General features: G+C 50.9%; 1 protein-coding gene across 1 annotated transcript in view; it reads right to left on the bottom strand.

The window, feature by feature from the left end:
* The window catches only part of LOC104302610 (macrophage mannose receptor 1), a 62,691-nt gene that overhangs the window by 22,211 nt on the left and 23,623 nt on the right, over positions 1-16,857 (bottom strand). The window contains exons 11-18 of the mRNA XM_054171157.1: positions 16,002-16,150; positions 14,714-14,913; positions 13,612-13,733; positions 11,596-11,683; positions 9,467-9,611; positions 7,105-7,140; positions 6,847-7,016; positions 2,363-2,430 (exon numbers count right to left, since the gene is read on the bottom strand). Of these exons, the coding sequence (XP_054027132.1) occupies positions 2,363-2,430; positions 6,847-7,016; positions 7,105-7,140; positions 9,467-9,611; positions 11,596-11,683; positions 13,612-13,733; positions 14,714-14,913; positions 16,002-16,150 (978 nt within the window). The remainder of the gene's footprint in view (positions 1-2,362; positions 2,431-6,846; positions 7,017-7,104; positions 7,141-9,466; positions 9,612-11,595; positions 11,684-13,611; positions 13,734-14,713; positions 14,914-16,001; positions 16,151-16,857) is intronic.

The raw sequence follows: 16,857 nt of genomic DNA, 5'->3' as shown, positions 1-16,857 counted from the left end.
CAACCACAGCAGATCCTGTAGGGCAAAAGAGAGCCTCGAGCCACGCTCTGGGGTTAAACAGAGGAAACCTTTCCTGCTCTGTAGCTATTGCTCTCAGTTGTGCAAGAATCCTTTCCCAGTTTGGTCAGCCACAAGGAAAAAGTGTAAAAGCCAAGGAAAAAGTGTAAAAGTCAGAGTGTGCTGGAAAAAGTCAGGTGGGGAATCTGCCAAGGCTGGGAGAGAGGCTTTGGCCATGACCCCCAGGGCAAAGCAGTGTTTTGCCAGGCTTGGAGACCAAGCAATTGATTTTGCAAGCAAACTACAAGTCAGGACTTCACCAGGACACCTACCTGCTCCCACCTGCAAAGCTCCTGAGCCAAGCAGGGAAAAAAACAGTAGATTATCAATGGGGGAAAAGAATCTAAACATAAATAGTGGCAGGAAGGGTGAAACTAGTGAGGGAGCAAGGATGGATGGATGGGACAAACAAGCGTGCTCTGAGCAGAGGATGTGATGCAGAAAGCAGGAGCTCCAGGGGATGACACTATCCAGACTCTAAGGCTTGTGGCCAAGAAAGACATCCTGAGGTAACAGAAGAAAGGCTGAAATGAAGAGGCTGAGATTCAACTGACCAAGCTTCAAATCCCAGCAGAAGGCACTAGAAAAAGGCAGGAGGGAGGGAGGGGGTAACTGCAAGTGGAGAAACGTGTCTGGGACTTATCTAAGGCTCCACAGGAGAGTTAGGACATTCCCAGGGCACTTAGTTTCCAAAGGCACTTGTAAAGCAGTGATCACACAATCACAGAAGGTTAGGGGTTGGAAGGGACCTCCAGAGATCATCCAGTCCAACCCCCTGCCAGAGCAGGAGCACCCAGGGCAGGGCACACAGAACACATCCAGGTGGGGTTGGAAAGGCTCCAGAGCAGGAGACTCCACAGCCTCTCTGGGCAGCCTGCTCCAGGCTCCAGCACCCTCACAGGGACAAAGTTTTCCCTCCTGTTCCCATGGCACCTCCTCTGCTCCAGCTTGCCCCCAGTGCCCTTTGTGCTGTCCTTGGCCATCCCTGAGCATAGCCTGGCTCCAGCCCTGCACATCTTTATCCCCAGACATGAGGGCAGCCCTCAGGCTCCTCTGCTCCAAGCCCCAGCTCCCTCAGCCTGGCCTCCCAGGGAGATGCTCCACTGCCTGCAGCAGCTCTGTGCCTCTGGGATGGACTCTCTCAAGCAGTTCCCTGAGGTCTTTCTTGACCCGAGGGGCCCAGAACTGGACACAATATTCCAGATGTGGCCTCACAAAGGCATAGAACATCCCAGAGACTACCAACCACTTTTACCTTTCCTCTGAGAAGGGCAAGAGGAGAACCCCTCACTGACCATGAGTGAACATCTCTGCCTCACAATACAAAAGCAGAGTACAGAGTCAAAAGAAGAGGGAGGAGAGAGTGAAAATATGATGGGAGAACTGCTCCCCTGAGAAGAATAATCTGAATATATATCAAGACTTACAATCATAGAATTGTTAGGATTGGAAAGGACCTCAAGGATCAGCCAGTTCCATGGGCAGGGACACCTCACACTAGAGCAGCCACATCCAGCCTGGCTGCAAACACCTCCAGGCAGGAGGCTTCCACCACCTCCCTGGGCAACCTGTGCCAGGCTCTCACCACCCTCATGGGGAACAACTTCTTCCTCGCAGCCAATCTCAATCTCCCCACTTCTACTTTTGCTCCATTCCCCCCCAGTCCTATCACTCACTCAAAAGTCCCTCCCCAGCTTTCTTGGAGCCCCCTGCAGATCCTGGAAGGCCACAAGAAGGTCTCCTTGAAGCCTTCTCCTCTCCAGCCTGCACAATCCCAACTCTCTCAGTCTGTCTCCATGGCAGAGCAGCTCTAGGCCTCTGCTCCTCCTCATGGCCCTTCTCTGGACACCTTCCAGCCCCTCCAGAGCCTTCCTGGCACAGAGGCTCCAGAACTGGCCCCAGAGCTCCAGCTGTGGTCTCAGCAGAGTGGAGCAGAGGGGCAGAATCCCCTCCCTGGCCCTGCTGGCCACACTTCTCTTGCTGCAGCCCAGCCTCTGCTTGGCTCTCTGGGCTGCAAGTGCTCCCTGCTGGCTCCTGTTGAGCTTCTCCTCCCCCAGCACCCCCAAGGCCTTTTCTTCAGGGCTGCTCTCCAGCCAGTCCCTGCCCAGCCTGGATCGGTGCCTGGGATTGCCCTGAGCCAGCTGCAGGACCTTGCCCTTGGTCTTGTTGAACCTTCTGAGGCTGGCTTGGGTCGAGCTGTGCTGCCTGTCCAGGCTGCTGACAGCTTGTGCCAGTCACTGACCTTCAGTGTTCCTGTCAAAGCCTCACCCTGTAACCCTGACCAGGCTCTGTGGTCTGTACTCACCGGAAGGTCCTGTCCAGGCTCACACTTAAGCCAATGTAGAAGGCACCATCCTGGATTTTATAGAAGATCTAAACAAAACAAACAAACAAACAAACAAAAATTTGGTGAGCTGTAAGAAAACAAGACTCACAATACAAGGAGCAAGGCCTCAGGAACTGCTTTACTTTCAACTGTTGGGTTGCATCATATTCAGAGAGCAGGGAGCTGTGTCTCTGGATTGAAAAGGTCTCTTCCAGCCTGGTCTATTCTATTCTATTCTATTCTATTCTATTCTATTCTATTCTATTCTATTCTATTCTATTCTATTCTATTCTATTCCATTCCATTCCATTCTACTCTACTCTACTCTATTCCATTCCATTCCATTCCATTCCATTCCATTCCATTCCATTCCATTCCATTCCATTCCATTCCACTCTACTCCATTCCATTCCATTCCATTCCATTCCATTCCATTCCATTCTATTCTATTCCATTCCATTCCATTCCATTCCACTCTACTCTACTCTACTCCATTCCATTCCATTCTAGTCTACTCTACTCTACTCTACTCTATTCCATTCCATTCCATTCCATTCCTTTCCATTCCATTCCATTCCATTCTACTCTACTCTACTCTACTCTACTCTACTCCATTCCATTCCATTCTATTCTATTCTATTCTATTCTATTCCATTCCATTCTACTCTACTCTACTCTACTCCATTCCATTCCATTCTATTCTACTCTACTCTACTCTACTCCATTCCATTCCATTCCATTCTATTCTATTCTACTCTACTCTACTCTATTCGATTCCATTCCATTCCATTCCATTCCATTCTATTCTACTCTACTCTACTCTACTCTACTCTATTCCATTCCATTCCATTCCATTCCATTCTATTCTATTCTATTCTACTCTACTCTATTCCATTCCATTCCATTCCATTCTGTTCTATTCTATTCTACTCTACTCTACTCTACTCTACTCTATTCCATTCCATTCCATTCAATTTCATTCCATTCCATTCCATTCCATTCTATTCTATTCTACTCTACTCTATACCATTCCATTCCATTCCACTCTAAAAATGCAGAATTTGCCTCCCCAAAAGAGTAATTGCAATGATCTGTAAGGAAAGAAGACTGCAAACACAAGGAGCAAGGCCTCAGTAACTGCTTCAGCTTCAGCTGTAGAGCTGCAGTGCAGTGAGTGAGCAGGGAGCTGTGTGTCTGGATTGGAAATCATAGTATCATAGTATCAGTCAGGGTTGGAAGGGGCCACAAGGATCAACCAGTTCCAACCCCCCTGCCATGGGCAGGGACACCCCACACTAGATCAGCCTGGCCACAGCCTCATCCAGCCTGGGCTTAAACACCTCCAGGGACAGGGCCCCAACCACCTCCCTGGACAACCCATTCCAGGGCTTCACCACTCTCGTGGGGAAGAACTTCCTCCTCCCCTCCAGCCTGAATCTCCCCACCTCCAGCTCCATTCCATTCCCCCCAGTCCTATCACTGCCTGAGATCCTGAGCAGTCCCTCCCCAGCCTTCTTGGAGCCCCCTTCAGATACTGGAAGGCCACAATGAGGTCACCTGGGAGCCTTTTCTTCCCCAGACTGAACAGCCCCAACTCCTTCAGTCTGTCCTCACAGGAGAGGTGCTCCAGCCCTCTGCTCATCCTCCTGGCCCTTCTCTGGACACCTTCCAGCACCTCCAGATCCCTCTTGCAATAGGGGCTCCAGAACTGGAGGCAGTACTCCAGGTGGGGTCTCCCCAGAGCTGAGCAGAGGGGGAGAATCCCCTCCCTGGCCCTGCTGGCCACACTTCTCTTGCTGCAGCCCAGGCTCTGGTTGGCTTTCTGGGCTGCAAGTGCACACTGAGAGCTCCTGGTGAGCTTCTCCTCCCCCAGCACCCCCAAGGCTCTCTCCTCAGGGCTGCTTTCCAGCCAGTCCCTGCCCAGCCTGGATTGCCTCCACCCAGCTGCAGGACCATGCCCTTGGTCTTGTTGAACCTCCTGAGGCTGGCTTGTGCCCACCTCTCCAGCCTGTAAAGGCCCCTCTGGATGGATCCCTTCCCTCCAGCTGTCAGCTGCACCACACAGCGTGGTGTCATCAGCAACCCTGCTGAGGCTGCACTCAGTGCCACTGTCCATGGCACCCACAAAGCAGAACTGGCCTCCAAAACAGAATCATTTTAATGATCTGTAAGGAAAGAAGAGTCCAAAGAGAAAGAGCAAGGCCCCCAAGACTGCTTTAGCTTCAGCTCTAGAGTTGCATCACATTCAGTGAGCAGGGAGCTTGTGTCTGGATTGAAAAGGTCTCTTCCAACCTGGTTAATTCCATTCCATTCCATTCCATTCCATTCCATTCCATTCCATTCCATTCCATTCCATTCCATTCCATTCCATTCCATTCCATTCCATTCTAATTTCATTCTATTTCATTCCATTCTATTCTATTCTATTCTATTCTATTCTATTCTATTCTATTCTATTCTATTCTATTCTATTCTATTCTATTCTATTCTAATTTCATTCTATTCCATTCCATTCCATTCCATTCTATTCTATTTCTGTTTCTATTCTATTTAATTCCATTCTATTCTATTCTATTCTATTCTATTCTATTCTATTCTATTCTATTCTATTCTATTCTAATTTCATTCCATTCCATTCCATTCTATTCTATTCTATTCCATTGCATTCCATTCTATTCTATTCTATTCTATTCTATTCTAATTTAATTCCATTCCATTCTATTCTATTCTATTCTATTCTATTCTATTCTATTCTATTCTAATTTCATTCCATTCCATTCCATTCCATTCTATTCTATTCCATTCCATTCCATTCCATTCCATTCTATTCTATTCTATTCTATTCTATTCTATTTCTGTTTCTATTCTATTTAATTCCATTCCATCCCATTCTATTCTATTCTATTCTAATTCTATTCTATTCTATTCTATTCCATTCCATTCCATTCCATTCCATTCCATTCCATTCCATTCCACTCTAAAAATGCAGAATTTGCCTCCCCAAAAGAGTAATTGCAATGATCTGTAAGGAAAGAAGACTGCAAACACAAGGAGCAAGGCCTCAGTAACTGCTTCAGCTTCAGCTGTAGAGCTGCAGTGCAGTGAGTGAGCAGGGAGCTGTGTGTCTGGATTGGAAATGCAGATTTGGCCTCCAAACCAGAATCATTTTCATGAGCTGTAAGGAAAGAAGAGTCCAAATAAAATGAGCAAGGCCTCAGAAACTGCTTTAGCTTCAGCTGCAGGGCAGTCAGTGAGCAGGGAGCTGTGTGTCTGAGTGGCAAACCTCAGGCTTTTTCCTCCAGTTGCCAGCATTTCATTTCATTTAGAAACAAAACAAAAGAAAGGAAAACAAAACAAAACAATAAAAATAAGCAAACCACAGCAACCCACCCACCCCATCCCCCCCCCAGGAAAAACATTACCCAAACAAAACTGAACCTCAGATGGGATGAGAAGAAAGGGAGCAAGAGCAATGTGAAGCTAAGGATGAACTTTTAAGCAGGCTATAAAATAAGACAAATAAAGAGTAAGAGCAGAGTGAGAAGGGAGGAAAGCAGAGTGAGAATTTGCCAACAGGCTGCAAGTAAGTGGTGAGGCTTAGTGATTGGCTGCATGGAGGGAAGGATGGAATCATCTCAAACTGATCCAAAAGAGTCTGACATCATCTGGTTCCTCTCTCCAGGTAATGAGAAGCTGGGCAGGAGCAGGCAGTGTGAGCCTGCAGCACAGGAGGCCAAGGGCAGCCTGGGCTGCATCCAAAGCAGTGTGGCCAGAGATGGAGAGAGAGGATCCTGCCCCTCTGCTCTGCTCTGTGAGACCTCACCTGCAGGGCTGTGTCCAGCTGTGGAGCCCTCAGCATAGGAAGGAGAGGATCCAGAGGAGGGTCACAAAAATACTCAGGGGGTTGGAGCAGCTCTGCTACAAGGACAGGCAGAGGGAGCTGGGGGTGTGCAGCCTGGAGAAGAGAAGGCTCCAGGAAGACCTAGTAACAGCCTGCCAGGAACTGAAAGGGCTTCAAGAAGGCTACAGAGAGACTGTTTGCAAAGGCCTGCAGGAACAGGACCAGGGGCAATGGCTTCAAACTAGAGCAGAGCAGATTGAGATTGGATGTGAGGAACAAGTTCTGCACCAGGAGGGTGGTGGAACACTGGCACAGGTTGCCCAGGGAGGTGGTTGGAGATATTCCAGGTGAGGCTGGACAGGGCTCTGGGCAACCTGATCCAGTGGAGGATGTCCCTGCTGAGTGCAGAGGGGCTGGACTGGGTGAGCTTTGAAGCTCCCTTCCAACTCAGCCCATTCTATGGTTCTATGATTCTGTGAGAGGTGGCACTGGCATTTTGGTTTTTATGATGGGGCCCACATTCAAGCATCTCACTGGCCACCTGGAACAGGTGTCTGGGTGCATTCTGGGTGCATTCTGGGTGCATTCTGGGTGCATTTTGGAAGTAAATCACATTTCTTACATATTTCCAGAGGAAAATTCTTTCACTTTCCCCCTCAATGACAGCAAGATCACCACCATTCCTCCTGCAAAAGTCCCTGGCTTTTTCCATAGGCATTGACTCCTTGCTGAAGTAGTACTCCTTGTGTTTGTGTATGATCCAGTCATCCTCAGTAAGAACATATTCATCATCTGCAAGGGAGAGCAGTGGGCAGTCTGTCACAGCAATTCCCACCTTTACATGCTGAGTCATTTCTGTCCCTGGGAGAGCAAGACTTACTGAAGGTGGAATTGGGCTCTGGTTTCAGCTGTGCTCCTGCAAGACAAATCAAGATCTGAGTGGATTGCACCTCCCAGACACCTCCCCACTGAACATATTTATCCAGCTCTTAGCAGTTTAATTCCAAGTCATGAAATCACCCTGAAGGGTTACTCAATATGCTGATGTTTGTCATGGAATGTCTCAGGATGGCTGCCAGGCCACCTGTGTGTCTCAGGATATCTGGGGGGCAAGTGGAGGGGGCCAAGCTCTTCTTGGTGGTGCACAGGAATAAACCAAGGAACAACAGGTTCAAAGCTGAACATAGAAGATTTCACCTCAAGATGCCATCCAACCAGAGCTGGACAGGCTGAGAGCTGGGCACAGGCAGGAAGCTCAATGAGGACAAGTGCAGAGTCCTGCAGCTGGGCAGGAACAACAGCAGGCACCAGGACAGGTTAGAGGCTGCCCTGCTGGAGAGCAGCTCCAGGGAGAGAGACCTTGGAGTGCTGCTGGGCAGCAAGTTCTGCATGGGACAGCAATGTGCCCTGGGGGCCAAGAGAGCCAATGGCATCCTGGGCTGCAGCAGGAAAAGTGTGGCCAGCAGGGCTGGGGAGGTTCTGCTGCCCCTCTGCTCTGCCCTGCTGAGACCACAGCTGCAATCCTGTGCCCAGCTCTGGGCTCCCCAGTTCCAGAGAGACAGAGAGCTGCTGGAGAGAGTCCAAGGGAGAGCCAGGAGGATGCTTAGGGGACTTGAGCATCTCCCCTGGGAAGAGAGACTGAGAGCCCTGGGGCTGTTCAGTCTGGAGAAGAGAAGGCTGAGAGGGATCTGATCAATGTCTATCAATAGCTGGGGGGCAAGTGGAGGGGGCCAAGCTCTTTTGGGTGGTGCACAGGGATAAGACAAAGGACAATGGATACAGGCTTAAACAGAGAAGATTTCACAGTCTCACAGTATCACCAAGGTTGGAAGAGACCCCAAGGATCATCAAGTCCAACCTGTCACCACAGACCTCATGACTAGACCATGGCACCAAGTGCCACATCCAATCCCCTCTTGAACCCCTCCAGGGAAGGAGAAACTTCTTTGGTGTGAGGGCGCTGGAGGCCTGGAGCAGGCTGCCCTGAGAGGTTGTGGAGTCTCCTCTGGAGACTTCCCAACCCCACCTGGATGTGTTCCTGTGCAGACTACCTTAGGTGATGCTGCTTTGGCAGGGGATTGGACCCTATGTTCTCTTGAGGTCCCTTCCAACCTCTAATGTGCTCTGGTACTGTGACAAACAAAGTGTTGCACGCAGCCAAATACCAGGGCAAAGCTGACCACAAGTTAAGCTTACAGAAACCATGCCCAGCTTTGGGCTGCTGTGTGTCACTTTATTGACATCTTTGAACCACATCAGAAACTCACACATGCAGCTCATGGAGGAACTTGTAGTTCCAACTGATTTTATTTAAATTAATCAGTGTTTCATTGTGCTTCAAGGCACAGATGGCTGTGAGATTGAACACATCCAAGTGCCAGGTTCTGCACTTTGGCCACAGCAACCCCAGGCAGTGCTGCAGGCTGGGGGCAGAGTGGCTGAGAGCAGCCAGGCAGAGAGGGACCTGGGGGTAGTGGTAGACAGCAGCTGAACATGAGCCTGCAGTATGTCCAGGGGGCCAAGAAGGCCAAGAGCATCCTGGCCTGCATCAGGAACAGTGTGGCCAGCAGGAGCAGGGAAGTCATTGTGCCCTGTGCTCAGCACTGCTGAGGCCACACCTGGAGTCCTGTGTCCAGCTCTGGGCTCCTCAGGTCAGGAAAGAGGTTGAGCTGTTGGAAGGTGTCCAGAGAAGGGCAACAAAGCTGGGGAGGGGTCTGGAGCACAGCCCTGGGAGGAGAGGCTGAGGGAGCTGGGGTTGCTTAGCCTGCAGAAGAGGAGGCTCAGGGGAGACCTTCTTGCTCTCTCCAACTTCCTGACTGGAGGTTGTAGGCAGGTGGGGGTTGGTCTCTTCTCCCAGGCAGCCAGCAGCAGAATAAGAGGACACAGTCTCAAGCTGTGCCAGGGGAGGTTTAGGCTGGAGGTGAGGAGAAAGTTCTTCCCAGCAAGACAAAATGGCCATTGGGATGTGCTGCCCAGGGAGGTGGTGGAGTCACCATCACTGGAGGTGTTTAGGAAGAGCCTGGATGAGGCACTTGGTGCCATGGTTTAGTTGATCAGATGGTGCTGGGTGATAGGTTGGACTTGATGATCTCAAAGGTCTATTTCCAACCAGGTTTATTCTATTCTATTCTACTCTATTCTAATATGTGCAGGCTGTGCTCTGAGCTGCCAAGGGTGCTCTCAGCTGCCAAGGGTGCTCTCAGCTCCCTCTGAACGTGGCCCAAGCAAGGCAGCAGTCTCACCTTTTTTTATTTGGCAGACATAGTCCCCCATGTGCTCACAGAAGAGATCATTCCAGTCCATGTTGTCATAGCCATTGAACACTCCACATTTCTCATTCCCATCGTAATTGTTGGGCTCTCCACTTGACCACTTCTGAAAATTCACCTGCAGTCAGAACACAGCTTTGTGACTCTCTTCTTTTTGAAGTGAAACACACTGCTAGGACCCTGTTAAGGAAGAATGGCCTCCCCTGGGCTTCATGGTGCCTTGGTTTGAGCTGAAACAGCTCCAGACTGGGGACAGAATGAATTTACCCCAAAGGAGCAAACAAACACACAGAGAATTGGAGGTTAAATAGAACTACTAATGTGGTGGGTTGAAGTTTCACCCCTCCCCAAACATGAACTTTGCCAGAGCAGCTCAGCTGGAAGCAAATGCAAGCTGTATTTACAGGCAAAACTACACTGGGGAGGGGAGGGGAGGGGAGGGGAGGGGAGGGGAGGGGAGGGGAGGGGAGGGGAGGGGAGGGGAGGGGAGGGGAGGGAAGGGAAGGGAAGGGAAGGGAAGGGAAGGGAAGGGAAGGGAAGGGAAGGGAAGGGAAGGGAAGGGAAGGGAAGGGAAGGGAAGGGAAGGGAAGGGAAGGGAAGGGAAGGGAAGGGAAGGGAAGGGAAGGGAAGGGAAGGGAAGGGAAGGGAAGGGAAGGGAAGGGAAGGGAAGGGAAGGGAAGGGAAGGGAAGGGAAGGGAAGGGAAGGGAAGGGAAGGGAAGGGAAGGGAAGGGAAGGGAAGGGAAGGGAAGGGAAGGGAAGGGAAGGGAAGGGAAACCACATTGGGCAGACAACTGACTCTTGGTTATCATCAGAGATTAAGTTCTTCTCTCAAGTTCTAGAAATAAATATCTAAGTATCTTCCTCAGGCCCTCAGGTTGTTTGTCCTGCTCTGATATTTCCACCAGAGGCAAACCACCAGTGCTGCCACATGTACATGGTCATTGCAGGCATGAACCTACTCAAGACAAGAGAGGCAACAAAATCTGCCTTGTGTGGACTTACAGAATGACTTCTGCAGCTTGTGGAAACATACAGAGTTATTTCTGACTGAGTTACAGATGGGAAGAAAGAAAATAGTGCAATCAGATGTCATACTGGCATCCATCATTGTGAACTATCAAATGAGATCAAAGGGTATGGCACCAAGCTGAGTGGTGCTGTTGATATGCTCGAGGGAGGGGATGGCATCCAGAGGAACATGGACAAGCTGGAGAGGTGGCCCAGGGGAACCTCATGAGGTTCAACAAGTGCAGGGCTCTGCAGCTGGGCTGGACAATTCTCACCATCAGTACAGGCTGGGGAAGGAGGTGATAGAAAGCAGCCCTGAGGAAAAGGACTTGGGGGTGCTGGTGGTGCTTGCAGTCCAGAAGGCCAGAGGCAGCCTGGGCTGCATCCAAAGCAGTGTGGCCAGAGATGGAGAGAGAGGATCCTGCCCCTCAGCTCTGCTCTGTGAGACCTCACCTGCAGGGCTGTGTCCAGCTCTGGAGCCCTCAACACAGGAAGGACCTGGAGCTGATGGAGAGGGTCTAGAGAAGGCCACGAAAATGCTCAGGGGGTTGGAGCAGCTCTGCTGTGAGGACAGACTGAGGGAGCTGGGGGTGTGCAGCCTGGAGAAGAAAAGGCTCCAGGGAGACCTAAGAGCAGCCTGCCAGGACCTGAAGGGGCTACAAGAAGGCTGCAGAGGGACTGTTGGCAAAGGCCTTCAGGGACAGGACCAGGGGCAATGGCTTCAAACTAGAGCAGAGCAGATTGAGATTGGATGTGAGGAACAAGTTCTGCACCAGGAGGGTGGTGGAACACTGGCACAGGTTGCCCAGGGAGGTGGTTGAGGCTCCATGCCTGGAGATATTCCAGGTGAGGCTGGACAGGGCTCTGGGCAACCTGATCCAGTGGAGGATGTCCCTGCTGAGTGCAGAGGGGTTGGACTAGATGAGCTTTGGAGGTCCCTTCCAACCCAGAGCATTCAGTGATTCCATGGAAACAAATTGGGTAGTAAAGACTGGATGTCACTCGTGGCATTTACAGGAGGAGCTGTGAGAGTTCCTGAAAGATACAGGTGGAAAAACAGAGGAAAAGCTGGAACACAAAATTATTTACTCACTGGGGAGCCATCACTCCAGACAAAGCCACCACTGGAGTCCAAGGCACTTAAACCCATCCAGAAAGAGGTGTGAAGATAATCTCTGTCTCTGAGTGATTATAAATGCAGACAGTCAGCCACAGTGAAACACAGAAGGAGAAAGCCTGCAGTGCCTTAGTCTCACTGGTCTGATGCTTGGAGTATCACTTGAGACAATCATACATAGCAAGCCTTCAGCTGCCATGGGGGGAAAAGCATCCTGGCAGTGCATGTGGCAGGAAGCAGTGAAACACAGAGCTACATGGGAAAGGTGCACAAGGACTGACTTACAGGAAATGGGATGGGAAGGGCTGGGCTCCCCCCAGCAGCTTAGGCACCCACAATTAGCCCTGTCTGTGCTCACAGGCTTTGCTGAAACACAGTATGGCACAATAGCACATCACTGTGCCAGGCTCTCCAGAGTCTCCCTTTTTTCCCCTCAGGAAGGGGCAGCAAAGCAGCACAAGCCCTTCTTTTCCCAGGCAATCAACAGCAGAACAAGAGGACACAGTCTCAAGCTGTGCCAGGGGAGGTTTAGGCTGGAGGTGAGGAGAAAGTTCTTCCCAGCAAGAGAGATTGGCCATTGGGATGTGCTGCCCAGGGAGGTGGTGGAGTCCCCATCCCTGGAGGTGTTCAAAAAAGGCTTGGATGTGGCACTTGGTGCCATGATTTAGTAGTCATGAGGTCTGGGGTGGCAGGTTGGAGTTGATCTTTGAGGTCTTTTCCAACCTTCTTGACTCTCTGATTCTCTGAGTATCTCATCTGCTGGTCAGCTGTACATTATTTAAAAGCATCCATTTTATCTCTTTGAACTTGTGATGGTTCAGATGTTAGGTGCCTTTAACAACCACGAAGATACAGACCTGCAGGAGCTGGACCAGGAGCTGTATTTCATTCCCTTAAGCCCTGCATCCCTATAAAACTGCTTGCAGAGTCAGGGTTCTGCCTTTTTCCCCCTCCCTCTCTTCCCCTGGGAGGACACCCAGGCTGTTATCTCTTGAGGGGGAGGCCTGGTGTCAGCCTTGGCAATGCTGCCAATTGGGCCTGGAGCTGACTAATTGGGACCTGGAGCTGTCTAATTGGGACCTGGAGCTGTCTAATTGGACCTGGAGCTGTCTAATTGGGACCTGGAGCTGTCTAATTGGGGCTTGGAGCTGCCTAATTGGGACCTGGAGCTGTCTAATTGGGGCTTGGAGCTGTCTAATTGGGACCTGGAACTGCCTAATTGGGACCTGGAGCTGCCTAATTGGGACCTGGAGCTGCCTAATTGGGACCTGGAGCTGTCTAATTGGGACCTGGAGCTGCCTAATTGGGGCTTGGAGCTGCCTAATTGGGACCTGGAGCTGCCTAATTGGGACCTGGAGCTGCCTAATTGGGACCTGGAGCTGACAAGAGGTATTTTAGCTGTGTCACAATGGTTTGGTATGGAAGGTAGAGAGGCATGGGGGAGGAGGGGATAGGGCTGGGGGCACAACCGCCTGGGTTGGTTGGCCTGGTTTAAAGGGAGGTTTGGGTGAAGCTTTGGCTTAATGTGGCTCTGTGTTAAGCCCAGCCTATGGATTCTGTGTGTTTGAGCTGCTTTGTACTGCTGTGTGTAGTTGTGAATGGCCTTTCCATTTCACCTTCCCCATCCAATCCCATCCTGTGGGTGAGTGATTCTCTTTTGCCCCTTCTGGAAGAGGCGAAAGAGCATCTGTCTGGCTCTAAACTAAGACAGAATTAAACTCAGCTGAATTCAGTTTATCTCTGTCCAGGTTACTCCAGTGTGTAGCCACTGGCTTCCCAGGGGCCTGCACAGAAAGCCCTCTTGCTCTCCTCTTCCTGCCCATGCCCTTCTGCCAGGCTGCACTGGCAGTCCCTGTCTTTGCAGAGCAGAAACTGATCACCAGAAGCCCTTTCTGTCTTTTAGAAAGGTAAAGTCTTGAATGCTTGGGAGGGTTGGGGTTCCTCCCCCTCCCGCCCCACCCCCCAATCTGTAAGTGATGTGCAGATACTTACAAGTCAGCTATGAGCTTTTGCTCTTCTTCACTGTGGATGCATGCCAGGTCTCCTCCAATGGCTCTGCAAAAATCTCTTGCACCAAACCATGTTTGCATTTTCTCCCTCACTCCCCGAAAAATCTGCAAGAGGGCAGTGAAGGACTCTGCTGGCTGTTACAGAAGAGACAATGCTCGGGGCTGCCCCCTTCCTTCTGCTCTCCTGTTCTATCACACACTGTTTAATGCTGCAACCATAAGCCTGTGGTCATCCATCAAATCTGATTATGGCAATAGTTAGAGCACCTCTGGATTGGTGTGTCCAGTTAGAGCACCTCTGGAATGGTGTGTCCAGTTACAGCACCTCTGGAATGGTGTGTCCAGTTAGAGCACCTCTGGAATGGTGTGTCCAGTTAGAGCACCTCTGGAATGGTGTGTCCAGCTCTGGGTTCCCCAGTTCAAGAGGGACAGGGAACTGCTTGGAGAGAATTCAACAGAGGGCTACAAGGATGCTGAAGGGCCTGGAGCATCTCTCTTAAGAAGAGAGGCTGAGTGGCCTGGGGCTGGTTAGCCTGGAGAAGAGAAGGCTGGGAGGGCATCTGATCAATGTCTATCAATAGCTGAAGGGTGGCTGTCAGGAGGATGGAGCCAGGCTCTTGTCAGTGATACCCAGTGATAGGATGAGGGGCAATGGACATAAACACAATCCCAGGAGATTCCACCTCAAGATGAGGAGAAACTTCTTTGGTGTGAGGGTGCTGGAGCCTGGAGCAGGCTGCCCAGAGAGGTTGTGGAGTCTCCTGCTCTGCAGACTTTCCAAACCTACACAGGAACCTGTGTGACCTGCCCTAGGTGCTCCTGCTTTGGCAGGGGGGCTGGACTGGATGCTTTCTAGAGGTCCCTTCCAGCTCCTAGTATTCTATGATCATCCCAAAGTCCCTGTGGCTCCAAACTTCAGTTCAACCCCCATACAGCCTTTTCCAGCATTTCCCAGCCACACCACTGGGGATGGGCTGGAGACTTGTTACCAAAGATTACCTCCCATGCAGGCAGGGCAAAATCCACCTCCCATGCACCCGCAGAAGCTTTCTCCTTGGACTTGCCTGCAGATATCAAACACCTACCTTGAAGCAGAAGCTGCTTGAATGAACACTTTTCCATCCCTCTGGGCATGGTGGGAGAGAGGGCAGTGTTGGAGGAGGTGGGGGTGTCACTCCCTCCACCAGCTGCTTGCAGACAAACATGTTTGTTTCCTCACAGTTCATGACATCCCACAGCCCAGCTGAGGATCCTGTGACCATGGCCACGCAGCCTGGCTCCCCTCCTTCATGAAACACAACATGTTTACAGGTCATTGGGAAGTGGCTGCATCTTCTCAAAGAACACACTGCTTCCTTCAGAGGAACCTGGCCCCAGAGAGCTCACAGGCATTGCAATTCCAGCAGAAAAGGAAATGTCATCAAATGCCTCTCACATTGCTCCATCGGTCACCTCTCAAAAGCAGCAGAGAGCAAAGGATGCCAGGAGACACTCCAGGGGCTGATCAGCCTGGAGAAGGGAAGGCTCCAGGGAGACCTCATCAAGGCCTTACAGTAGCAGAATGGTGCCACAGGAGAGCTGGAGAGAGACTGTTTATAAGGGTATGTGGTGACAGGACAAGGGGCAGTGGTTTTAAACTACAGCAGGGTAGGTTTAGAGGACACATTGGGAAGGAGTTTTTTGTGGAGCTCCTGCAGCATGAGGCCAAGAGGAGCCCCCAGCACAAGAGAGACACAGACCTGCTGGAGAAAAGACAAGCAAGAACCTGGAGAGCATAGTTGGGCTTGCTGGAAGGTGTCCAGAGAAGGGCCACGAGGATGAGCAGAGGGCTGGAGCTGCTCCGCTATGAGGACAGACTGAAGGAGTTGGGGTTGTGCAGGCTGGAGAGGAGAAGGCTCCCAGGAGACCTTCTTGTGGCCTTCCAGGATCTGGAGGGGGCTCCAAGAAAGCTGGGGAGGGACTTTCGAGTGACAGGAATGGGGGTAGTAGATCCAAGATAGAGGAGGGGAGATTGAGATCAGGCATCAGGAAGAAGGTCTTCACCCTAAGGGACACTGGAAGAGGTTGCCTAAAGAGGAGGTGGAGGCTCCAACCCTGCAGGTTTTCCCTGGCTGGGTTGGATGGAGCCTTGAGCAACCTGGTCTAGTGGAAGGTGTCCCTGCCCTTGGGAGGGGGGTTGGAACTGGATGATCTTTAAGGGCACTTCCAACCTAAACCATTCTATGATGGTATGACGCAGTCCCAGGTGGTTTCCTGGAGGGAGTTACCACAATCCTGATTTCATCCCTGGAGCATCCCCAGAATGTCACTCTGTCATCTGCTGCTTTATGCCAGAGCACTTTTCAGTGTGGAATCCCTCCCTGTGGCACATACCTGGCATTCCCAAGTTCCAGTGAGTGAAGATGACCACATCCCCATTGGCCCAGCTGAACGTCCCCTGCTCCTCTGTGTCTGAGAGACCAATCCAAAAATACTTTGCTGGATTGAATCCAATTACAGAAGTCAAAAAAGCTTGTTCATATCTGTGAAGAATAAGCATCAGACTCCAGCCAGCTCCATTGCTTAATTTCCTCCAACAGTTTATTTCAGAGCATCAGGTAAAACCAAGGGGATTTGTTAATTAGGTAGGAAGAGGTAAAGAGAATAGAATAGAATAGGATAGAATTAACCAGGTTGGAAGAGACCTTCAAGATCATCAAGTCCAACCTATCACCCAACACTATCTAATCAGCTAACCCATGGCACCAAGCACCCCAGCAAGTCTCCTCCTGAACACCTCCAGTGATGGTGACTCCACCACCTCCCTGGGCAGCCCATCCCAATGGGCAATCACTCTCTCTGTGTAGAACTTCTTCCTAACCTCCAGCCTAAACCTCCCCTGGCACAGCTTGAGACTGTGTCCTCTTGTCCTGGTGCTGGGTGCCTGGGAGAAGAGTTGTAGAGAGCAATAAGGTCACCCCTGAGCCTCCTCTTCTCCAGGCTAAGCAACCCCAGCTCCCTCAGCCTCTCCTCACAGGGCTGTGCTCCAAGCCCCTCACCAACTTTGTTGCCCTTCTCTGGACTCGTTCCAGCAAGTCAACCTCCTTCCTAAACTGAGGGGCCCAGAACTGGACACAGGACTCAAGGTGTGGCCTAACCAGTGCAGTGTACAGGGGCAGAATGACCTCCCTGCTCCTGCTGGCCACACTGTTCCTGATGCAGGCCAGGATGCCATTGGCCCTCCTGGCTG

Source organism: Dryobates pubescens, chromosome 21 (assembly GCF_014839835.1).
Source record: "Dryobates pubescens isolate bDryPub1 chromosome 21, bDryPub1.pri, whole genome shotgun sequence".
Classification (NCBI taxonomy): domain Eukaryota; kingdom Metazoa; phylum Chordata; class Aves; order Piciformes; family Picidae; genus Dryobates; species Dryobates pubescens.
Note: the sequence above shows the minus strand (reverse complement) of the source record. Positions and strands in the feature narration are given on the sequence as shown.